A 26,229-nucleotide genomic window follows, 5' to 3' on the forward strand; every position below is an offset into this window, starting at 1 on the left:
AAAGAATTACAAAATGCATTAGAACTACATAATCTGGTTGAAACTTTTGCAGTTATTCTATCTTGGCTTTTCTAAATAGTTCATGAACTTGTGCGTTTTATATCAAAATTAGTATTTATAATTTATTTAACCTTACTTGTTTAAAACACTGAGCCCTGATACACTACCCTGTACACCTCTCCTAAACATTAGCTGAAGTAATGCACTCTATAGTCTAAAGACTGCCATAAATGGCTCAAACGTTGGCCTATTGCAACGGAAACAGTTGAAATTTGAGCCATGGGTGGCCTTTCTGGCACCACCCGGTTTGGCAAAAGTTAATTTTTTTAATTTGCTTTTTGTTTAAAGAGCTGGGTGGACAATTGTTGGCCATGACAGTAATTGCATCCAATCAGATGCAGTCAAACTTCAGTTATTCTGACAGCTACCAGTATAAAAGAGCCAGTAGGGAAACCTTTTTCATCCACTCTGTTTCGTGTGGATGGAGTATTCTATATGTGGACTAAACAAAACAAATCTATCTTTCTATCTATCTAAATCTATCTTTAAGTCAATTTTTTAGCAAAATACAACCTATTCTACATTGTTTTGCAACCTCCTCACATCTCTCAGGTTGAAGGTAATCTCCAAGTTGCTCCAGAAGCTGTCTGAGAAGGTTGGGTACATGTCTAGCACCTCCAACAGATCTTCTCTTTGAATCTTGTGAAGGTCACAGTAAGTCAGAGCCCTCACATCAGCATTGGACTTTCCAGGACGTGCATATAAGCTGATTGGCTCGCCGAATATATCATTTTTTCCTAAAAAAACAAGATAAAAGCACTGAAGATGAAAATATTTCCAGTCAAAGTGAACTTCAGCTATAAGGAGACATGAGATTAATTATGTGTGGGGCTCATTTGGTCTGTTTTTTTTCAGTGGCCTTAAAATCAATTCTGCATGACTCTGATCTGTACTGCTCTACATCCCTCTATTGGCAGCATGAAAGCATTCTGAAGCTACACTATATTGTCAAAAGTATTAGGACGCCTGCCTTTACACCAGTGTTTCTCAACTCCAGTCCTCAAGGCGCCCCAACAGGTCTGATTTTCAGGATTTCCCTCATATAAAAGGGCTGTGGTAATTACTAAGGCAGTGAAACTGATCAAATCACCTGTGCAAAGTAATGGAAATCCTGAAAACATGACCTGTTGGGACACCTTGAGGACTGGAGTTGAGAAACACTGCTTTACATGCAAATGAACTTTAATGACGTCTTAGTCCGTAGGGTTCAATATTGAGTTTGCCCACCCTTTGTAGCTATAACAGCTTCAACTCTTCTGGGAAGGCTGTTCACAAGGTTTAGGAGTGTGTCTATGGGAATGTTTGACCACTCTTCCAGAAGCGCGTTTGTGTGGTCAGGCGCTGATGTTGGATGAGAAGGCCTGGCTCACAGTCTTCGCTCTAATTCATCCCAAAGTTGTTCTATCCGGTTGAGGTCAGGACTCTTTGCAGGCCAGTGTAGTTCCTCCACCCTAATTTCGATCATCCATGTCTTTATGGACCTTGCTTTGTGCACTGTTGCGCAGTCATGTTGGAACTGGAAAGGGCCATCCCCAAACTATAAAAGTCCCTCTTGGCCAGCACATTAGTTGATTACTAGTCTGTGAGAGATTACATTAAAGATTCAATAAAATGTTATATACCGCCATCCAAGCCACCAGGGTAGTCAACAGAAGTGAAGGTAGGCATTTCACCAGTTCTCTTACTGATTTTTTAAAATCTTTTTATTTTACTGAGTACTGAATGGAGTTTTTGCGCTTAGTGTAAATTATCAAACCCACTGTTGTAGCAAGTAAAAAAACAAACCCAGAATCTTTTTATACATGCAGCTCTCTCAAGTTCTGCAAATGCTTCTAGGAGAGCAGTGAGCCAAAAACACGGGCAAACAGTGTTGCTATGATTGCAAGGAAGTGAACTATGTCCTTTAAAAAAACAAAAAAACAAAATGTAAGTTTTTCTATAATAAGGCAGAGTTTAAAGGAAAATGGCATGTCATCAATATATCTGTCTAATTTAAGGATAATATTGAGTATATGTATTAACATGGGACTAAAGAAAATACCTTAACACTGATAAGATATATTCTCAATCATTCCTAGTATAAGTATAAGCAAAGGAGGAAAAAACCTAATTACCCAAAATAGCCACCACAATGTCATCCCTGAGAATTTCAATTGACCCGCGAGAGATGAAATAGAGAGTAGTCAGTACATCTCCATAGTGAACCAGTGTGTCCCCTGGTGGGGCATGTGTGGTCTTGAACTTCATGGCCAGGGCCCGCAAGCATCCTTTGGTGGCACCACGGAAGGCTTTGCAGTTTTGAAGCAGTGTGCGGTTGAGGTGCAGGCATATGTCTGCTTGGAGGCACTCTGGGAATCCTTTCAGCACCTGTAAAATTAGAGAAAAGGGGAATGAGAGAAAATGAGTTTGAATAAAACTATTAAGAAGTCTGAAAAGAAAGGTAAAGATATGAAGAATATATGAAGTTGATGGAATATGGTATGGTATGGTATGGTATTTGGCTGTAGAGCATAAATGCTTGTCCTCAAGTGTCATGCTTATACTTCAATCTTGGGATCACTTTAGTTAATTTTCAAATAATCCTAGTTAGTTAATAGATTTGAATAGGGGTATGGAGCCACAGTCAGAACCCAGATGGTGCTTGGACATGTTCTGTTGTTGTATCATTTGAGAATAGAGGCAGCAAGTCCTCAGACATCCTCAGCTTCAGTTATGTGTTAGCAATTCCCCTGAAACATTTAGGCCAGAGGTGTTTGCATACACATAATCACCGTCACCCAATATTTTCACTGGTTTGAGTAATAATATTTAAGGGTACCTTAAAGTATAACTATAGGCAAAACTATTTTGTTTGTTTTTCATTTTGGATAGAGCAAGGGAGGGTTATAACACCTGTTAGATTTTCCCATTGCAGAGATTTTCCTTACACTTCCTGTCCCATAGCCAAACAAGAAGTGACAGGAAATCCCTGCAAATTAAGGGAATTCTTTGAGGACCCACTGGTCAACAGAACTAGTATATCCATTGGAAGATTTCCCCTATATTACTTTTCTAAAGACAACCCAAAATGTGGGATTTTCTTCTACTTTCAATTATAATTGTAAACAGGACAAATAAAGAGGGTGAATCTTCCTAATGGGGTACAGGCAGCAATAACAAATGACAAGTGTTCTAATTACTTCACACTCTGCAAAACTAAAAATAAAGTTTTGCCTTTAGTTATACTATAAGGTTTACCTTCATTAAGTAATATTATAGTATTTGCTACAGAACTATGGCTTGTATGTAGCCAACTTTATCTAGTGAGTTGGATTACTCAGCAGGGATTGGTTTTGCACTATCATACCTGCTTTCAAGCGATATAAAAACGAATAGCAAAATTGAGTGTGAGTGACTGATTTGGGCAGTCACTGAGAGTTTACTTTAAGGACACTTATGCCTCATACACACGGTCGGAAATTCCGACAGAAAAAGTCTGATCGGATTATGTTTTCGGAAAATCCGATCGTGTGTGGGCTCTATCGGACTTTTTCTGTAGGAATTTCCGACGGAAAAGGTTTGAGAGCTGAATCTAAAATTTTCCATCAACAAAATCCGATCTGACTTTTTCCGATCATGTGTAGAGAATTCCGAAAATTTGGAGACGAAAGCTATTGGCTACTGACCTCTACCTAGTCTTGTCCTACGATTTGTACGTCACCTCGTTCCGAATGATCGGATTTTCCGACAACTTTGTGCGACCCTGTGTATGCAAGACAAGTTTCGGCCAAAATCCGTCAAAAAAAATCAGATGGATTTTGTGGTTGGAATGTCTGACCGTGTGTATGGGGCATAAGAGTAGCTATGGACCAACTCTCCAGATCTAGAATCATTGCTTACTAAAAGCATCAGATGGTATACTGGGATGGTACTGTATACTCAACCTACATTTTGTTTCCCACCTTTGAGAAGCTCTTAGCCCTTGTACACACGGTCGGAGAATCCGTCGGGAATGTGTCCTATCGGACCATGTTGTCGGATAATCCCACTGTGTGTGGTCTGCATCGGACTGATTCCTTCGGAATATCCATCGGACCCAATTTTCCAACTTGATGGAAATATTTTCCGTCAAACTGGTCCGATCGGACATACTCCGATCATGTGTAGAGAATTCCGATCGGACAAAGTGCCACGCATGCTCAGATCAAATTCCTACACCAAAGCTATTGGCTACTAGCCTGAACGTAGTCCCGTCGTAACGAAATTACGTCATCACGTTCTGAACGATCGGATTTTCGGACAACTTGGTCCGACCGTGTGTATGCAACAGTTTCGGACACAATCCGTCGGACAAAATCCAACGGATTTGGTTGGCAGAATGTCCGACCGTGTGTACAGGGGCTGAGAGCTGTAAGGCTTTTCACCACTTGACCAACTGGTGGATGGAGGACATGTGTGGCGAATGCTTCATTCCCTTCTCTCCATAGCAAGATAACACAGATATTTGTGTATATTAAAAAATCTCTGTGCGTAATAACAAGGTTTTACAATGGTCAGAGGAGCTTGTAAAACCCCACGCAGCCCATTGTATCTGCTTTATTCTTTCATACTACCCATAAATAGAATTCTTTGAGGTGGAATATGCAAAGTAGAAATTAGGAGATAAGAGTTGAGATTTGTCAAACGAGAAAGAAAAAAAATTTGTGAAACACATCCGATGAGGTGGAATATGAAGTAAAAAAATAAAGTATTTAGGATTAGGATGTGATGGGATTGAAGTCAGGGTGAGGTAAGCAAAGCTGAACAGAAGAAATGTGGAATGTATGTTCTAACCCAGGGATATGCAATTAGCGGACCTCCAGCTGTTGCAGAACTACAAGTTCCATGAGGCATAGCAAAACTTTGACAGCCACAAGCCTGACACCCAGAGGCAGAGGCATGATGGAACTTGTAGTTTTGCAACAGCTGAAGGTCTGCTAATTGCATATTCCTGTTCTAATCTGAAGAGGGAGGATACAGGGTCTGATTTACTAAAGGCAAATAGGCTGTTTAATTTTCAAGGGAATTCTCACTTTGAAAAGGACTTTTCCCTTAACTTAGTGAATATGGTGAAATTTCATTTCACAAAACATACCCAAGCAAAATAAAAACCCATATTTTTGCACATGACAGAAGTCATCAGAGTTTTACCTCATTCACTAGTGAAAATTACCTGGCAAAATAAGCATCCTGTTTGCCTTTAGTTATTCAACCCCTCAGAATTAGTATACTGTATATGCTGCTGTTTATGGTGAGAATGGGGTTACATGCATTGGGATGTGGAATCAGTGGTGTATGTATACAAAATAGACTACAGACTTGCAACAAGGAAAAACAGAATGGAATGGTCTTGTTTAGGCTTGTCATTGGAGTACAAAATGGATTTTTACAAATGAGATGGGTCTATGTATCAATGCAAAGGAAGATGTGCATTGATCTAAAGTCACCAGCCATGCAAGATATAATTATGCAGCTGGTACACGAATTTTGTGATTGAATCACAGTGCAAATTATCACTCACATCCAGACCTCACATGACTATTTCTCTGCTGTAAAAAGATAGTATTTATATGATACACTGTTATGTGGTCTGACAGTTACTTGCTAAAATAAAACGTGCTATCTACACCGGAATCTCGAAATAGCATTTTTCTTTCCATGCGCTGTTCAAAGCAATAATTTGCATTTCCTAATGTGATTCCCAATGAGAATTCCTGAGCAGGGGAGGAAATGTCATGGCAGCACTTGGTGCATAGTGTTTGACCATGGAGGATCACTACACAGTGAGCCTTATTTATCAATGTGTCTCTAAAAAGAACCACCTGAATTGATCCAATCCCTTATCAGAAAGCCATCACATTCAAATTATTTTCCACCAGAGGATTGAAACGAATAGATGACTATTGTGCAAAACAGGAAGTACTTTTCTGATAAAAACTGATATATGAGTCTTCTTCCCCATTCAAAGGACTTTATACCATAGCACAAGGATACAAATATGCAACTAGAAGCTAAAAGGCATCTAACATGGTTTACAAATACTACAAATGAATACCAAATCTATTTCAAGCTAGTACTTCAGTTTTGCATGCTTGCTGGCAAACTGGATCACATACTGGCAACTGATATGTTTTCGGGGGTCCAATAGTAAGATCTGCTCACTGGAGCTATCAATTGTCCCAAAATGTTGCGGCCATTACAAAGCCAGATGATACCGCCAGCATGAGCTCCATGAGATATCAATATTAAATAACTATAGAACATGGGATCTAGAGAGTGATAAGGCCTTTATGGGTTTGTGGAAAGAGAGCAGAGACACTAACTTTTCTTCAGGCAACTCTTTCTACTGATATCTTTCAAAGATATGGTGGGTGTCTGCCAGTGGAAAAGCCATATCAGAAATATCAGTTTTAGGAAAATTGGTAATTTATCTAATCTAGCGAATGTGCTGCTCACTGAGAGATCCACCAGATTCTGAGCATAACAGATGCCATATCGATTTGTTGTAAAGTTTTGGAGGAAGGTGGATTCTTAGGACTATATTCAATTCTTAGCATGTGAAGTACCCATACACATTAAATTCCCATTGCCCCTAACTATTTGGAGACTTTTGTATGGTGTGAAGCTGACAATGAGCACAAAAAAACCACAGCAAATAAGATTGTGGATTTAAATAGAAGGAAAAGCCTGTGGGTCAGATTAGTAATTTGCTGAAGACAGACCACTGATCTTTCTTTCAGTTTAGAAACGAAAAACAGTTTTAAGATTCACAGCAGTTCATAGCATATGCATGGTCAGAGTTCAACTGTAGCCATGTGAGCATAGGTGGGAGAATTTTTAAAGTGTATGTAAAGCTAAAACATTTTTTGGGGCACAAGAGTTAGAACCTCTGTCAGGTTTTTATTTCTGTCTGTGTCCTGTCTGGGGACATTCATCCTCTTTGTTCTGGTCACCTTTATTACCAGGACAGAAAGGGATGGGAAATCTAAACTCTTACTGCTGTCTCTCTCTCTCTCTCAATATATATATATATATATACACACACACAGTATCTCACAAAAGTGAGTACGCCCCTCACATTTTTGTAAATATTTTAATATATCTTTTCATGTGACAACACTGAAGAGATTACACTTTGCTACAATGAAAAGCAGTGGGTGTACAGCTTTTATAACAATGTATATTTGCTTTCCTCTCAAAATAACATAATACACAGCTCTTAATGTCTAAACCGCTTCCAACAAAAGTACGTACACCCCTAAGTGAAAATGTCCAAATTGGGCCGAATAAGCCATTTTCCCTCTCTGGGGTCATGTGACTCGTTGGTGTTATCGCTCTCAGTCTCTCATACTAGTCAATGGAAGTTAGTACCTCATGGCAAAGAACTTTCTGAGGATCTGAAAAAAGAAATTGTTGCTCTATATAAAGCCTAGACTATAAGAAGATTGCCAAGACCCTAAAACTGAGCTGCAGCATGGTGGCCAAGACCATACAGCGGTTTAACAGGACAGGTTCCTCTCAGAACAGGCCTCACCATGGTCAACCAAAGAAGTCGAGTGCACATGCTCAGCATCATATCCAGAGGTTGTCTTTGGGAAATGGATGTATGAATGCTGCCAGCATTGCTGTAGAGGTTGAAGGGGTAGGGGGGTCAGCCTGTCAGTGCTCAGACCATACGCCGCACACTGCATCAAACTGGTCTGCATGGCTGTCATCCCAGAAGGAAGCCTCTTCTAAAGATAATGCACAAGAAAGCCTGCAAACAGTTTGCTGAAGACAAGCAGATTAAGGACGCGGGATACTGGAACCATGTCCTGTGGTCTGATGAGACCAAGATAAACTTATTTGGTTCAGATGGTGTTAAGCATGTGTGGCGGCAAGTACAAAGTCAAGTTTGTCTTGCCTACAGTCAAGCATGGTGGTGCGTGTGTCATGGTCTGGGGTTGCATGAGTGCTGCCAGCACTGGGGAGCTATGGTCCATTAAGGGAACCATGAATGCCAACATGTACTGTGACATACTGAAGCAGAGCATGATCCCCTCCCTTCAGAGACTGGGCCACAGGGCAGTATTTCAACATGATAACGACCCCAAACACACCTCCAAGATGACCACTGCCTTGCTAAAGAAGCTGAGGGTAAAGGTGATGGACTGGCCAAGCATGTCTCCAGATCTAAACCCCGTCAAGTATCTGTGGGGCATCCTCAAACAGAAGGTGGAGGAGCGAATGGTCTCTAACATCCACCAGCTCTGTGATGTCGTCATGGAGGAGTGGAAGAGGACTCCAGTGGCAACCTGTGAAGCTCTGGTGAACTCCATGCCCAAGAGGGTTAAGGCAGTGCTGGAATATAATTGTGGCCACAAAAAATATTGACACTTTGGGGCCAATTTGGACATTTTCACTTAGGGGTGTACTCACTTTTGTTGCCAGCAGTTTAGACATTAATGGTTGTGTGTTGAGTTATTTTGAGGGGACAGGAAATTAACACTGTTATACAAACTGTACACTCACTACTTTACATTGTAGCAAATTGTCATTTCTTCAGTGTTGTCACATGAAAAGATAGAATAAAATATGAGGGGTATACTCACTTTTGTGAGATACTGTGTGTATATGTATAGATATATATCTATACATATATATCTATATATGTAAGTATATTAGACAGGTTTGAATAATTTCCTACTACCCTATTACACCATTTTCTATCTGTCCTATATAAAAATACAAATTTTGGCTATAGTTGTACTTTAAATTGTTAAACTGTTCAAATATTTTAGAATGCAACCAAATGTATACACTCAGATCTTTCATGATTGAACTAGACTATTCCGTCATTCTTTTGAGAAGTAAATTGTTAAACATAGAGAAGCACAAGACATTAAATAAATTAAACATGATGTAAAATTAAACTTGATGTAAAATCAAACACATGAAAAGTACAAATAATACAAAATCAAACACAAATGATTTCAGAAACACTAAGGTAAAACACGCAACACAAACGCAAAAAGTAATTGCTGGAGACTTTAGGCAAAGGATATATAAGCTCTGATGCTAAAAAGGCAAATAAATAGGAAACTAAAAACAATTTATTTGGTTAAAGTTCATGTTCTTCAGACCTTGTTGGTCTGTTGAATGCCAATTCAGACTGCAAAAGCACTAAATATTTCTGCAAGATTTATAAATGCTTCAGGTTATCAAACCCAGTGGCTGTAAATGAAAGTAGAGCTATAGGCAAAACTTTTATTTTCATTTTGGATAGCGTAAAGGAGGGTTCTAACCCCTGTCAGATTTTATTTTGCCATCTGTGTTCAATTGGGGAGATTTCCCTTTACTCCATGTCCCAAATCCAAGCAGGAAATGAGAGGAAATCCTTGCAAATTAAAGGACCCCCAGGTCACCAGGACTACTGCCCCAATTGGAAGATTTCCCCTCTATTACTTTTGTGGGAACATCTGGGGTATTTGGGGACATGTGGGGTATTTTCTGTTACAATCGATAATAATGATAAATAGGACAAATAAAGAGGGCGAGTCTCCCTAATGGATGCACAGACAGCAATAAAAACTGGCAAGAATTCTAATCCCTCTACACTCTATCCAAAACTAAAAAAAAGTTTTTCCTTTAGTTATACTTCAATGACTGAAATGTGTTGTTGTATGGGTATTTTCAGTGACTCCTTGCCTTGATACATAGACCTTTATTGGAAAAATCTTTCAAATACTACTTACAACCACCCATAAATCTCAGTGTATAGATGTATATGGGATTGAAAACTGTATTGGCCATTTGTTCTTCGACAGGGCATCTATATATACACGTACCTCATCAAGAGAAGATTCAGTTTTCTTTTTTTCTTTATCTGCTAAAGCCAATCTTTGTCATGTTCTTTGATTTAGACCACAATGGCTTGAACAAAAAAATCTATTTTCAAAAATGTTTGTAGGGCATTGAGGGGCTTATCTTACTGTTTGTGAACTGCAGCAATGTATAGCAGTCAATCATATGTTATTTCACTGTATTTGTCTCTGTTTGAGATAAATTCTTAGTGGTTATTGCATTTTGCTCATGGTTATTATACGTTAATATGCCTTATCACAGTCAGTATTGGTGGCCATAATAAACTTTAAATGGAAAATGGGTTATTAAAAAGGTACATTTCTTTTTCACTCAGACCTTTAATTTTCACAACAATGTAACGATATCCTTGCCTTATCTAAGTGATATTTATGTATACTACCATTGCTCTATCACTTTATTAAACATTGTGTTTGCTGTTTTGTCAGGTCTTCAAAATGTTACCTCTGGTAAAGCCTATAAGGTGTCTTTCATGATTAATTATGTGAGCGGTGTCATTTTATATTATGTCATGTATGTCAGTGTGTATGTAGCCCCATGGTTATGAATTATGTCTAGTTTGGACAGAATCTGACAGGTTGAATTACTCATTAGCTTTAACATCTCATGAGGACATTGAAAGAGGGGTCTGTACTTCTAAATTCAAAGTTCCATCCCTTGGCTGTGAGGTCCTCCCGTTGACTGTTTCATTAATGCATATATTGCAGCAGTAGGTTTGAGGCTCTTCTTTTTTTGAAAAGGTGGAGTGAGACTTTATGGTTAGGAGTCAAAGTTGGGATTTTCATAGGGAAAATGTCACCACTAAAGTCACCTAAAATTTTAGTACCCCCTTGGTTGAATGAACCCAACAGAATGTATATGTAAAATTGTATCAGTATTGGGTGGATTGTATCTTTAAGAATATGACATGGCTGTGCGCAGTAACCAACCAGAAATCTTATTTCATATTTGAAACTACTTTTAAAGCTGATGAAAGATGATTTCTCTTTGGTATTCTGGAGGTACTTCTTAGTTGCTTTTCCAAAAACTCATCAAGGACAAGTGTAGTAACCTTAAGTAAGTGTTCATCTTTACAGTAAACCAATACTGAGTTCATTACTATGGGTTACCACACTATTAGCATCCTTGTTTCCTTATGCAGTGCATGATTTGCAAAAAGTCCATCCAAAACATAATTATCATTTTGTGTGGAGTGTGGCCGACTTTAATCCCCCTTTCGGTCCTAATCTCTGTTTAGAAAATACTAGCTGGAGATCTCACTACTTTCCCAGCTTGGCTGTGACAAGCTGATCTTGGCTTTTGAACCAAGCTACGTGTATCACTGGCCTGTGTTTTCCATATGGAGAATAGACAAGAGAGCACAGTAATGTTGTATCATTCAGCTTTCTAGTGGATTCTTCAAAGGAATACATTGGAAAATACTCAGCTACATCTGTCACATCCATGCTGGGTTCGGTGTTGTTCTTCCTGCCAGGAAACACAGAAAACAGTATAGACTTGCAGGGTCATACCATGACACTCTCGACTGAACACAGAGAAAGACATTTGGCACTGAGTTGCTTTTCAAGTAAACATTTTTTTGTTAAAGGAGTCCAAATATGAACCTTAGACAGTCAAGATGTGCTACAGTTAGTCAACCCGCTGAGTCACATGGAGCAGGGAGGAAGGTATATGCCCTTGCCTGGCAGATGATCTTGGCTTGCGTTCCAGCCGCAGGTTGCAATATAGCCTTTCAAAGGGAAGAGAAACCATGAGGCCCTGTGCTTGATGACCAGAGAGAGTACAACATCATCTCAACACAATCCTAGGCAAACTGTATGGATTCAATGAACACAGGAATCCTGTAAAGACAAGATCACAACACACGGGATCCCTATACACACGTTTACATACTACTCACTGGGAGGATAATATGACCATGCACAGACTGGCTTTCAACACTCACAAACATTCATGCTTATTTATTTAGTCAGATCAAAGCCTATTGATGATATGCAAAGTGCAGTAGCTCATAGCAACCAGTCAGGTTTTACTCTAGTACAGTCTTTCTCAACAGGAGTAATATCTGGGTTTATTAAGCCCCGTACACATGGGCCAAGTTTCGGGTGACACCGGCCGGTTCAAATAAAACTGGCCGACAGTTTGCCTGTGTGTAAGGCAACCGGTCCAACAGAAGCCATCTGTTTGGCCGGGCTTCTGTCGGATGAGCATACTGGAAAACCAGCAGCTGGCCGGCTCCTGATCTGCGCTCTCAGCCAATGGCTGAGAGCGTTGACTGGAATATTCTGGTGGAGGGACCTTCCCCCTATCAGAACACAAAATAACAGCAAACTGTCAGAACACAAAAGAATGAATAAAAAAAAAAACTAGTGGTATTTACCAGGCTTTAGGGATGCAAGGGATCACAGGTGACAATTTTTTTTCTCTATGGATCAGCATTGCATTCACCGTCCCTGCTAATCAGCGCAGACTCTGATGTAGGAGAGGGCTTGGTTAGGTATAGCAAGCCCTGCTAGGAGGTGTATATGGGAGGGATCATTGAGTGTCAGGGTGTGGTTAATGGAAGTTCATTGTGCATAGAAAGTGGGTATCTAGGGACTCACAGTGATTAGGGGGTGTGGCCAAAGGAAGATATAAAGGATAATGCAAGCCATAGATGATTCAATTTATTTCCTTCCACCACGGGTAGAAGAAAAGAAAATAGCTTGATTCCCTGAAATGCTTGTATTCATAAGGCTATCATGAATGTTGCTTCCGGTTCAGGCAAGCTATAAAGTCTATTCTAGATGGTATTCAGTGTCAGAACACCTCTCACACATGTGCCTAGGCTCCCCCTCTTTATGCTTTAAGGGTTGCAGACAGGTGGGAACGATCCTTCACATCTAGTGGACATGTTTGGATTGACTTCCATACATTCAGTCACATTGGTTAATATCTTCAAGGATGCCTGGGTTGCATTTCTAAATAAACCAGTGGATGACATCGCAAGACATATGCAGACTTTAATTAATTTCATGTTCTTGGCAGCTAAGATAGCTATCGCTACAGCTCAGAAAAGCTCAATGGTTGACCTGGCTTTACTGAAGCACAAGTTAACCTGGATTAGGCTTAATGAAAAGATTGTGAGTATCCTAAGGGATAAACAAGCTCTTTTTAATACGGTCTGGACTTATTTACAGGTGCCAGATGCCTGAAGGCATATTCCTGATTGAGTACTATTCCTGGATGGCCAAGCTCCTTCTCCTTCTTCCTTTTCTTTACTCTCCCCTTTTCTCTTATTTTTTTACTTACTTTTCTTGTATTTTTCTTTATTTCAGTCCCGATATTGAACTATGGCTACCTGGTTTAGAAGGAAAAGTACTCCAGTTTTGAAGTACTTGTGGGTGATATTCAAAGAGAGTGCCCACTGTACCTTGGGTCTAATTTAGTGAACAACCGTACTGTTCTAGATGAATGCATTCTATTATCATTTGCTTGTTTGTTCCTATGCTATTAATAGGTTTGTTTTTGGACATTCCCACTTATCTTAATCTGGGAAGCTATGTAAATGTCTCATATGCCGTGCCAGACCGTCTCTTAAATATTTTTTGTACAATTAATAAAAACTATTAAAAACAGAAAATAGCTTGGTTTCCTCATTAACACAGCCGGTGTTGAAGAGGGAATTCCTTCCAGAGCTCTTATGTGTTCTGCCGGCAGGGAGCCTTCTCGGGTGGCAGAATGCAATGATTACTGTTATGCCACGTACACACAATCTGAATTTTGGTCGGAAAAAGCTCTGATGGTTTTCCTGACGGAATTCCGACAGGATTTCACTCAAGCTGTCTTGCATACACACGGTCACACCAAATTCCGACCATCAAGAACGCAGTGACGTACAACATGTATGACGGGACTAGAAAAAGGAAGTTCAGTAGCCAATAGCTTCTGTCTCATAGTTGAATCTGAGTATGCGTGAGTTTTTGCACATCGAAATTGCATACACACAATCGGAATTTCCGAAAGAAACGTTTTCTGTCGGAAAAATTGAGAACCTGCTCTCAATCTTTTGCTGGCGGAAATTCGGGCAGCAAAATTCCGATGGATCATACACACGGTTGCATTTTCCGATGAAAAGCTCTCATCGGTCTTTTGCTGGCCAAAATTCCGATTGTGTGTACGTGGCATTAGTGGCTATAGCTGCTGGCAGTAGTTGCATGTAAAAAATAAGACAGGCTGTTTCTTTCTACTCTCTCCCTCTTTTTTTCTCCTCTTCTGCTTTTATTCCCCCCCCCCCCTTTTCTCTTCTCTTTACGGCTCTGCTTGCACTTTCTGTCTATTCTCTGAGCATATTTTGAATGAGGGGAATATAATTGAATCATGAAGCTGAATCAGAAATTAAACGGAATCCAAAATGCAAAAAAGCACCACAAAACACATGAAGAAGCACACACACAGGTGTGAACCTATCCTGAAAAGGATGCACTGAATGAAAATAGGTTGAGAAACATAGCTCTAGTAGATACAAATCTCTGGTGGTCAAAATCTGATTGATTAATGAGGCTGCTACACTGTGCACATTGCTTTTTTCTACAATAAATAAGCTAGATTTAATATCTTTAAAAAGATATAAAAAAATACACATTTCATTCACTATCAACCAAATGCAACAGTTTTTTAAGATACCAAAAATGATACCAACAATGATACATCGTTTTATTGTCTACACAGGCACAGAAAGTCAGTCTTGCACTAAAATACAGTTTCTACAGGGACAGAATGGCAGGACTCAAGCACACATTTTACATTGTAGTAGAAAAAAGAAGGGTATCTGTGTTGCCCAGTGAAGGCGCTCAACTAGTACAGGTTAGAATTTGTAAACATAAATCCTATTGGCTGGGCAGCACATACTTTTCTTTCTTCTGTAGCAGCATTGGGGTCACCCAAACTAGGTGTTCAGTTTAAAGTGACACTAAACAATATACTCATTCACCAAGAATAATCTATACAAATTCACCCTGTAATCTATTTTTAATTAAAGTGTTTCTCACTGTGTTTTTCTGCCTCCTTGTAATGTCCACTGAGCTCCTGAACTTTCCCCCTCACTTCCGTTTCTTTGGAATGAGCAGATCACATAAGTTGCAGTCACATGCTCTGCTCTATACATACTACACATTACATAGTCTATAGTCTCTAGTTCAACTTGGGAGCTAGAAAGAAAGGGTGGCTACATTCCTACATACAGTGGGATCATGGAGAATGAGCGTAGCCACTCTCTAACAGGAAGTTGGATCACAGCAGCAAAAAAAGGAGTTTGGAAGATTTGGAGGAGGCCGAAAGTAATAGAAGGGGCTTTTTGAGTTAAGAATATAGTATACACTTGAATTGATTTTTTTGTTCATTACAACCAGAGCTTAGTGTCACTTTAAAGTACACCTTTCATGAGAGAATAAATGAAGGATGCCATTGTTGACCTCTAGATCTGAGGGTTGCCTGGCTGTCATGCTGATGCTCTATTATCAGCCCTCTCAACAGTTGTCCCATATCACAAATGAAATCTACATATTCCGACACTTTTCTGACTTTAACGTGTAAGTTCACCTTTACAGAAAATCTGCATAAGGTGAACTTACACTGGACCCCCTCCCCACCCCCCGGTTCCACTATACAGGAGTCCCGCGGTCATGCTCTGAAACACCAGGTTGCTGCTTCACCAGTCCTGGGATTTGAAACCCCCAAGGCTTAATCCCCTATCCGTACCTCTCAGCGTCTACAGATAGGAGGCATTCTAATTGGTTGGCACCATCACATGGGTGGGGCTGACCAATCAGAACCCGTCTAGCCCGTCCTGTCAGCGCAGGAGAAGAGGAGAGGATTTCAAATCCCTGGACCGGTAAAGCGACGTCCTGGTATCTCACAGCGGGTAATCGCGGGTCTCCAGTATAGCGACACATAGTGTAAGTTCACCATACAGATTTTCTGTAAAGGTGAACCTAACCTTTAATTTACAGCCTGATTGTTCTTGGTCTGTAGATCAAAATGATTGAAGCCAAACACAGCCAAGCAATTAGCATTTCCAGAAGGAAGCCAGTAATCGCAGCTCACAAATTCCTCTCATGGTGCACTTCAACAAGCTCCATAATTGACATATATTCTTACACAGAGCACAATTACCACATGCACTATACATACATAAACATTATTCATGGAAACACTAAGTTCATTTACAAAGCAATATCTTGTCATATGTTATGTATAGACAACTCACATCTATACAAAATAAAATACTATTGGCTATATTCACATGCCCCTAATTAATGCACATTCTCCACAAGCGCTTTCCCCATGCAAATACAACAGCAACATAAACAACTGAACTAACATTTGGCACAAGCACAGTATTTATTAGGGATCTACAGTATCTACACACAGACAGGATTCCAAAGAATGTAACAATGCTTCTTGTAGCTGTAGGAAGTCAAAAAGGTCACCTTCAGATTAACAGGTTTAAGCCCATAAGATACCTTCTCTCTGCTCTGAGTTGTGAGTGCAGTTTTCCTCATCCCGGATTCACAGGTCATGTGCAAAAATATGTTCAACTTGATTTAGGGGCCACAGTTTTAAAGCATCATTAAGAACAAATTGTATCTAAAATGTTTGTATTGACATAGCCACATTGTAATTGAAGCAACATTGTAACACTACTTTTCTTTAAAAAACTTTATTTAAAGAATATAACCCTTTCTATGAAAAATTACTATGAAGATGTTGCCGAGCCTCTAACTGCCAGCTATGCATGCAGACATTTGAATCTTGGCTCATGTGTGGTCAAACCTCCTCTACTGCATGCAATAGCTAAACAGGTCTGAACCTGGAAGAAAAAGCTCACATTCTGTGATGGATTAAATGTTTTTGTTGTTTTTTGCTATGTAGGCAATATAAGAGAGTCGTAGGTGCAAAAAGTTGTCAGGATCTGGTTTGTATTTTAGCTGCTGTTTACTGCAAGTAAAAGGCTGGTCTAACATAGGGCTCGTGTAAACGAGAGTCATTTTTCTGTATTTGACATAAAGCACATATTAACCAAAAGTCAGCAGACTCCCATTAACTTCAATTGTGTAATGTAGATAACATTTCTGAAGCCGCATTCGACCTGCTTTGCTTTTCTTTGGAGCAACAGGTCCTATTGCACTGCAGGAAAAAGCAGTTCAGAAGTAGTGTATAAATATACAGACAGACAGCTAAATAGATAGATAGATATATGGCAAAAATACTGTTATTTTTTTCCCTTTTAGTTTAATGTCTAAGATTTGAAGTTTAGAGAGAGACAATCTGAAGACAAACAGCTTCGGCTTTTTTTTTTTTTTTTTTATGTTGTTTTTTTTTTTTTTTTGGGGAAAACCCATAGCGCTTTTTGAATATTGTCTTATGATAGCAAATTAAATTAATTCTTTATTTTTAGAAACAAATCCTTAATATGAATACTAGTAATAAAAAAAAAAAAAATCAGAAACAGTTTAAAAATGTATGACAGAAACTTCAAGCAATTACCCTGTCTTACATGAAGTGTCAGCACTGTTGCCCAGGCACGCTCACCCCCTTCTCCCCTGTTCAATGAAAGACACCTTATTTTATAATTAAGTGCTCCTATAAGACAGGAGAAGGGTTGTCAGAGCTTAGTTACAGGGATGGGTCTTCTGGGATGTTGATCACTTAGTAAGAAGAAGAAACCAGGATCGAACAGGCACAGAGAAAGGGCTTTTCTGGCTATGATGGAAATATGAAGTGCCTTTTGTTATGCAGGTATTTTACTTTTGAAAGCTTAAAGCAGAACTCTGGGAAAGAAAAAATTGTGCCCAGCATAAGTCAAATAAGTTATCTCTGATGATAATTATCCTAGGTCTGGATCGCTGCTGTTTATTAATAAAATCCTAGCTTCGTTGATGGCGGATATTATGGATATCACTTTTCCTCTGGCGTTGTGGCTAACAGCACCAGTTCTCATACAGGGTATCCATCTTCTCATTCACTTCCACTGCTGTCCACGCACAGAATGCCTTGTTTTTTATTCACAGAATACAAGGTGTTCTGTGAATGAACAAGAAAGATCCTTTTGTTTACGCCCCACTCCTCTGCCGTTGTCTGTTCACAGAACACCTTGTAATGTGTGGCTTAAAATACAAAGCGGTCTGTGAATGGACAGCTGTAGAGAAAAAGGAGGATGAACAACAGGATCAAATTCCTTTATGAGAATTGGAGCTCTCAGCACCAAAAGAAGAGCTCTGTCTGTAGTATTTGGCACAGATGAAGCTATTTTTTACAGTAAACAGCAGCAATCCAGACCTAAGATAATTGTCATTAGTGGTAACTTATGATTTATACAAAAGAAAGAAAATCTGCTTTAAAACATCTGACACGTTCACTTTACATACTGTATAAGCATACTTTAATAATACTACACACTTTTGGCAGTTGATGAGTTTTTTTTTTCTTTTGGTGTTATTGGTCATTACTGTGTAATTATCATGCTGATCGACCATTATCTAAAAAGTGTTAGCTGAGCACCTGCCTGGCTGTGACTTATGGGTAATTAGTGGTGATAAATCCTTGTCCCTGCCTCGCTTATTGATCTCTCCCTGTGCGCTGTGATTATTAGTTTGTTAATTGGTATGGATTAGTTTCTCATCAATAAAATCTGCTTAGTTTGGGATCAAACTTTTTACATTTAGGGACATGGATCAGTTAAGACCCAATCCAGCTTACATTGTGAGAAATATTAAGAAAGGAACTCTCACTGAAAAGTTTCAGTAGTTCTCACATATTCATGTTAACCCTTTATTTGGGAAAGCATTGAGAATATTTCTTTAATATTCTAAATAAAATAAAAAAATCCTTGTATATGTCCTCCTGCAACTTCCACACAAATTGTAACTTTGCCAATTTTCGATGCATATCCATCCAGTTATACCTTCACAATATACCGGCTGCTTACTTTGTAATTTGGGCTCTGAAAAAAAATCTGTGAATTATTCAGCAACAAAAAAGTAATATATGCTTTCTTAATACAATGCTGACTGTTTTGCCAGCTACCTACTGAGGTTGCCAGAGGAAATGCACAAGCCAACGTGTTACACTTGTCGAAGGAAAGCTGAATAATTACACCAATAATGAATTCTTGGCACATTTTATCTACTGTATTATTTTGTATTGGCATGACTGCCTTCCAGACATTCTATAAACAAGAGGATTATGTACTGCGCTATGGAACTCACCGAGCCAGAGAAATATAACAAGTTATATATTTCACTGGGGTTTTCTCAGTCACATTAAGAGTCCTTTGTTTTTACAGAAGTAATAGCTAGAATAATAATCAACTGCTCTAGGAACCTGGAATGTCATTCATCTTGAAATTCTGCTATGGCAATAGATTATGGAAGGCTAAAATAACTGATTAGCAAAGGGTTCTCTTCAAAGTGAACCTGTGCATTACCGTACAGCAAGAATCCTGGGTTGGGGGATGGTGATATTCAAAGAGTTTGTCTTCAGTCCCCTTCACACCACAATCCCCCTTTACAGGACAGTGCTCCATTTATATCAATGTCCACAGTCCCCCTTTACATCATAGTTCCCCCTTTAAAGCAGTCCCCTTCACATCACAGCCCCCCTTACATTACAGTGCCCTTTTACAGTGCAGTCCCTATACATTAATGTAACTGGGACTGCTATTTAACGGGGGTATTGTAATGTAAAGGGGGGCTGCTCTGTAAAGGGGGCACTGTGATATTAAGTGTACTGCACTGTAAAGAGGGACTGTGATGTAATGGGGACTGCACTGTAAAGAGACACTGTGATATAAAGGGGGCTACACAGTAAAGGGGCACTGTAATGATTACAGTGCCCCTTTACAGTGCAGTCCCCTTTATATTATAGTGTCTCTTTACAGTGCAGCCTTCTCCATCACAGTGCCCCTGCAGTCTGCCTCCCCTCCTTTCCTCTCTAACATCACACATCACATTTCCCCATTCCAGGCTCTGTATCTCCGGCACAGGACTCCTACCTATTATCAGTATGTCCTCTCCTGGCTCCTCTGGAGCTCTCCATTCCAATCTGTAGCTCCTCCCTCTCCCTGCCCTGCTGATAGGATCACATCGTCGGCCGGGCAGAGAAGCCAGGAGAGGACACACTGGCATGGGCACACAGCAGGAAGTGAGCGATAGCAGCGGTCTGCGATAATCCTGTGCAGACTGCAGTAGCCACTCACCTCCTAGCAGCCCAGACATCAGTGGTCCTCAGCCCGGGGTTGGGGACCCCCAAGCTAGAGCTTATACAGGACATAGGATTAGAGATCAATCAGCAAACACCAGTGAGTCGCAAACTCCTCTATAACACGAATTACAGGGTATTTTCTTCATTCCTAGCAGCTGAACAGAACGAAGGAGAAAAGGAAAGGTAAGTATGTGTTGTTAGCAGACTGGGTATGAAAGTGTATGTAAACCCTAACAATGAGCTTCCCTAATTTGACATATGAAATATACCATTGAAGTTGTTGTGTTATATCTATTTGATAAGTTGGGAAAAAAAATACCTGTTGATCTTTCGATAAATCTTGGAGCTGATAACTGTGCTCTCTGTCTGCGCTGCCCTCTTTTCGTGTCCCAGGTGTCTCTGAGGACTTACAGAACCACACTGCTCTATATTAAAGACAATAGGATAGATAGTTTGGGTTCCGTAGACCCATTTTGTTTCTGTTGTCCTGATCGAAAAGGGCGAGTTAGTGTTATTATCCTAGGACTGGAAGTGTGTTACTGATAGGACCACCAGGCAAAATTAAAGAGCAAAAGCCTGAAAAAAGAAAACTAATACAGCCACCACATCTAAGGACTGGTAAGCTGTAATATATTACATTTTTGGCTTTGGCTTTTGATACGCTTCAAAGCTGGATAGGCAAATCACAGATTTGCTTTGTTGCATAGAATTTTTTCCCTTTGTGGCAAAGATTTTAATATCCTAAACTTCTAAGAGATCATAATCGATAGTGTTGTATAGAAAACAGACCGACTCCAGGTAACAAGGAAAAAGTAATAGCAAACCGCTAATCCTCTCCAGGAATTAAAGTAAGAAATTCCAATCTGGAATAAGAAGATTGCCATTGCTTATTTCTAGTTTCAATGTTTTTGGAGTCACTAACTGAACAAGTTTGAAATGCACTAGGCCCCTTTTACACAAAGAGTCTGATCGGGTCCATCTGTCAGTTTCTCAGTTGGACCTGATTGGACCATTCACTCCTATGGACCGGTGGGTGTAAACGGACATAAGTCTGCCTACCTCCAATCCGATCTGGTCCAGTAAAGAAAAGGAAACGGAAGGGAATGGATCAGTCCCCTCTCATCTAGGTGGATGGGATTGGAGGGCAGTCGGTGTAAACAGACAGTGGAGTCAGTTTACATCTGCCAGCAGTGGCGGCCCGTTCATTAGGGGCACATGGGCGTGGCCCCCTGATCTACGTGCAGGGCGCTGAACCATGGATTCCAATGGGGGGGGGGTTAAGCACGTGATTAGAGCCAGAGGCTCCAATAGGCTTCAAAAATGGGTGGGCTCTGAAAAACAACCCCACATCATAATCCCCCTCCACCAAAGGATTTGGACCAGTGCACAAATCAAGGTCCATAAACACATGAATGAGTGTGTTTGGGGTGGATGAACTTGACTGGCCTGCACATAGTCCTGAACTCAACCCGATAGAACACCTTTGGGAGTAATTAGAGGAGAGACTGTGAGTCAGACCTTCTAATCCACATTAGTGCCTGACCTCACAAATGGGCTTCTGGAAGAATGGTCAAATATTTCCATAGACACACTCCTAAACCTTGTAGACAGCCTTCCCAGAAGAGCTAAAGCTGTTATAGCTGCAAAGGGTGGGCCAACTCAATATTAACCCTACAGACTAAGCCCTTGTACACACGATCAGAGATTCCAACGGAATGTGTCCGATCGGAGCATTTTGTCGGATATTCCGACTGTGTGTGGTCTGCATCGGACTGTATCCGTCGGACCAAATTTTCCAACTTGCCAGAAATATTTTCCGACAAAATGCTCCAGACATACTCCGATCATGTGTAGAGAATTCCGATCGGACAAAGTGCCACGCATGCTCAGATCAAATTCCTACACCAAAGCTATTGGCTACTAGCCTAAACGTAGTCCTGTCGTAACAAAATAACGTCATCACGTTCTGAACGATCGGATTTTCCGACAACTTCGTCTGACCGTGTGTATACAACAGTTTTGGACAAAATCCGACGGATTTGGTTGTCGGAATCTCCGACCGTGTGTACAAGGGCTTAGACTGGTATGTCATTAAAGTTTACTTGTCTCTTCTATTGTCCCAATACTTTTGGTAATATAGTGTATGTATTTTACATACTATGTTACTGTACGTGCTGAGCCAGGAATGCCCAGAGGCTCTGTTTTGTGAACCTACTCTTTATTTTCTGCAACATCAATAAAAAATGTTTTAAAAATATGAAAAAAAAAAGAATACACTGATCTGTGGCTGCAGCTGATTGGCTGCAACCATAGATCGACAGAAGATGATTATTAGATCGACTTGTGTCAAGCAGATCTATGGCCAGCTTAACTTCCTGTGAGCTGACAACACAATGCCCCTTCAGTCTGGGCTGTCTATAATATGTTGCAGTCAGATTCAGCAGGGTCTTTTAGAGCTTCTGAATGTAACCCCTTGATTCCATAAAAGTTGGGACGCTGTGTAAAATCTACATAAAAACAGAATGCGATGATATCAAATATACAGTTTTAAGAAAAAAATAAGGTCATTTTGAAATTGATGGCAGCATCTCATCTCAAAAAAGTTGGTACAGGGTAACAAAAACTTAAAGTAAGTGGCAACAGGTCAGTAACATGAATGGTTATAAAAAGAGCATCTTAGAGAATTAGAGTGTCTCAGAAGAAAAGATGGGCAGAGGTTCACCAATCTGTGAACAATTTCAGAATAATGTTTCTCAACACTGTCTGTGAACACAGTTTGCCGTGCCATCCAAAAATGCAAGGTAAAGCTCTAACATGCAAAGAAGAAGCTATATCTGAACATGATCCAGAAATGCCACCATCTTCTCTAGGCCAAAGTTCATTTAAAATGGTCTGTTGCAAAGTGGAATATTGTTCTGTGGTCAGACAAATCAAAATGTGACAATCTTTTTTGCAACCATGGGTGCCACTTCTTCTGGACTTTAGAGGAGAGGGACTTTCCTGCTTGTTCTCAGCGCTCAATTCAAAAGCTAATTTCTCTGATTAGGGGGCATTAGTACATACGGAATGGGCAGCTTGCTCTTCTGGAAAGGAACCATCAATGCTGAAAGATATATCCAGGTTTTAGAGCAGCATATACTCACATCCAGAAGATGTCTTTTTCAGGGAAGGCCTTGCAAATTTCAGCAAGACAATGATAAACCACATTCTGCATCTGTGACAACAGCATGGCTTTGTAGTAGAAGAGTCGGGTGCTTAACTGGCCTGCCTGCAGTCCAGACCTTTCGCCAAATGAAAAATATTTGGAACAGCTTGAAACTAAAGATACAACAAAGAAGACCCAGGACTGTTGAGCAGTAAGAATCCTATATCAGTCAAGAATGAGACAACATTCCTCTCCCAATACTCCAGCAACTGCTCTCCTCAGTTACCAAATGTTTACAGAGTGTTGTTAAAAGAAGAGGGGATCGGCTAATAAATATTTAGGCATCCAAGTCCTGACTTCTTTATCCACTCTCAGGACTCCGCCCCAGGTCTCTTTATACCTCCATGGAGCTTCACTGATCAGAAGCTTAGACTGGTACAGAGACAAATTTACTAAACTATGGGCCTCCTTAGAATTTTACATGGTCCCTTCACATTCTACCTCCCTACCATGGACAGATCCTACTTATAAGCCTTCAAAAGACTACCTACCCTTACTTTCATCTGCTACCCCACATGTTTAACATACCTTTGGTAGCACTTCCTTCCCCCTGACACTTAACCAATCTCAGTTCATCTCTTGGCAGAAGTGTGCCAACCCTCTATTGTGTGATACCCTACGTTGGGGAAAGCTAGTTCCCCTTTCTCAAATACTCTCTACTTGCTCTAACCCTGCAAGAGCCTGGGTTGAGTATACTCAACTTAACACCACCTATGGACTCTGTCCTCCTCGAACTCTTTGACTTGACCTTGCATGGATTTTGGGTGGTTGCTTTCCAAGTCCACCAGACCTGAACATCTGCTGGCCAACCGAATTTTGTTAAAATTATCCCATCCACATTTTTTCCTCTTTATATTGAAATGGGAACAGGAATTAGAAAAGACATCTGATGCTATGGGTTGGTAAAAGGGTACTGACACTCGCTTATAACATGTCTGTCTTATCACATGCTGCAGATTATTGTCCAGATGGTACCGCTGCCCCACAATCCTATATAAAATAGACCCATCCATTGCTGGTACATGCCGGAGGTGTTAGAGACCCCTGCCACTTTGACCCATATTTGGGGCACCTGCCCTCAGATCATTCCCCTTTTGGGATAAGATGCTACAACTGTACAATAAACTTGTGGGTGATACATTTCCAAATATACCACAAATCACAGTGTTATATATGCTACCAGGCTCCTATAAACACATCAAAAAGAGTCTAATCAGGCACATCTGTTTTCTATTTTCTATTGTAAATAAAATATGGGTTTTTGGGAGTTGCAAATCATTGCATTTGGTTTTTTATGTAGATTTTACACAGCGTCCCAAATTTCTTGGAATTGGGGCAGTAGTGCACAGTGTAACAATTTATAATCCATAGCAGCAAATTGAATTTCAGCAATGTTATTAATTCAAATGAATGAAATATGATTTTAATTGGGTGATGTGGCTTATACACCATGCCTTTCAGCTTTTTATAGTACATAATGAGAGATATATGTAGGCTGCTATTGTTGGTCTCTATCCTAAAATGATTGTTACCTGGCTGTCTCTGCCCTCAGTACTTTCTGATTCACTGACCCAGAAAAAAAGCATAAACTCAGAAGTCAGAGTACGCAGAAAAGTCATAAAAAAGTTTGTAACCTCAATAATTGTTTCAGGTCAGTGACCCAAAGCACTAAAGCAAAATCATTAGCATTGCAGCCAGAAGAACTTTTCTTCTCAGGACTGTGGTAGAAGCATACATATTTCTCTCATGACAAGTTATTTTTAATAGCAGTGAATGGTGAGCAGTAACCTCCAGCAACCCATCAAATATACAGTAAAGTTTTCTCGTTTAGTGCGGTACAGAACAATTGATCGGTAGCCCTTGGCTGTTGCATGTCATTTACAGTTTGTGCATTTTGTACAATATGATTCGATGAAAAGCTATAAAAACCTGGACCAATGTGGTTTCTGTCTGGCAGTATTAAGATATTAAAGAGCCACTCCACCAAAAACACATGATATGAACATATGCAAGTTATATATTAAAAGACATAATATACCAGTATGATGTTTCAGTTTGCCATCAAATGTAGCCATAAGATTTTTGGGTGGACTAGACCTTAAAACAATCATTTTTGGACATTTTTGTCTAGCAGGTGGATGGATGCTAGTATACCAGCTAGCAAAGCAGTGCACTCACCGCATTCATGTCAATGCCGTTGGTGTAGGACCAGGCATGCTGGAAATACTCTTCAAGGCGCTGCCTTAGCGGGTTGGGGATTTGATGGAAGCGGATGAACTCCTTGACACGCAGCATCTGAGTGTGGTAACGTGCAGTGCCGGAGTACAGGCGCTGGATTATGGCAGACACATTGCCAAAGATGCTGGCATACATTAGAGCTAAAAGAGACAAATACAAAGAGATAAAATACCAAGAAACATATTATTATTATTATTATACAGGATTTATATAGCGCCAACAGTTTGCGCAGCACTTTACAACATGAGGACAGACAGTACACTTACAATACAAATCAATACAGGAGGTATCAGAGGGTCCTGCTCGTTAGGGCTTACAATTTTTTATCTAGAAATAATGTGCAAATGACCTTACAAACTGGATGAAATCTTACTTTAACACCTCACTGATGGTTTTCACACAAAAAAATGGAAGGGAAAGGTGTTTGGGTAATAACCAGTCAGATTTCAGCTTCCTTTTATTATTGCAGTTTAAAGATTGCAAAGAGTCAAGTGATTCGTTCTTTTGGAGAAAGCAAACACTTTCCTTTTGCGTTTGTATACTTTAGGTAGTATGTGTAACTCACAGTCACATGTCCTGCTGCTAGAACTAACCAGAGTGATTCA

General features: G+C 40.0%; 2 protein-coding genes across 3 annotated transcripts in view; one reads left to right on the top strand and one right to left on the bottom strand.

Moving 5' to 3' along the window:
• Window positions 1-26,229, top strand: part of LOC143935924 (uncharacterized) — a 79,271-nt gene that overhangs the window by 26,505 nt on the left and 26,537 nt on the right. The window lies entirely within an intron of this gene.
• The window catches only part of KCNH6 (potassium voltage-gated channel subfamily H member 6), a 329,313-nt gene that overhangs the window by 10,210 nt on the left and 292,874 nt on the right, over window positions 1-26,229 (bottom strand). For both annotated transcript variants that reach the window (XM_077460119.1, XM_077460118.1), the window contains exons 7-9: window positions 25,565-25,764; window positions 2,175-2,427; window positions 604-797 (exon numbers count right to left, since the gene is read on the bottom strand). In XM_077460119.1, the coding sequence (XP_077316245.1) occupies window positions 604-797; window positions 2,175-2,427; window positions 25,565-25,764 (647 nt within the window). The remainder of the gene's footprint in view (window positions 1-603; window positions 798-2,174; window positions 2,428-25,564; window positions 25,765-26,229) is intronic.

The sequence above is a fragment of the Lithobates pipiens genome, unplaced genomic scaffold (genome assembly GCF_037356315.1).
Source record: "Lithobates pipiens isolate NorthernLeopardFrog02 unplaced genomic scaffold, aLitPip1_a1.2 Scaffold_28, whole genome shotgun sequence".
Classification (NCBI taxonomy): Eukaryota; Metazoa; Chordata; class Amphibia; order Anura; family Ranidae; genus Lithobates; species Lithobates pipiens.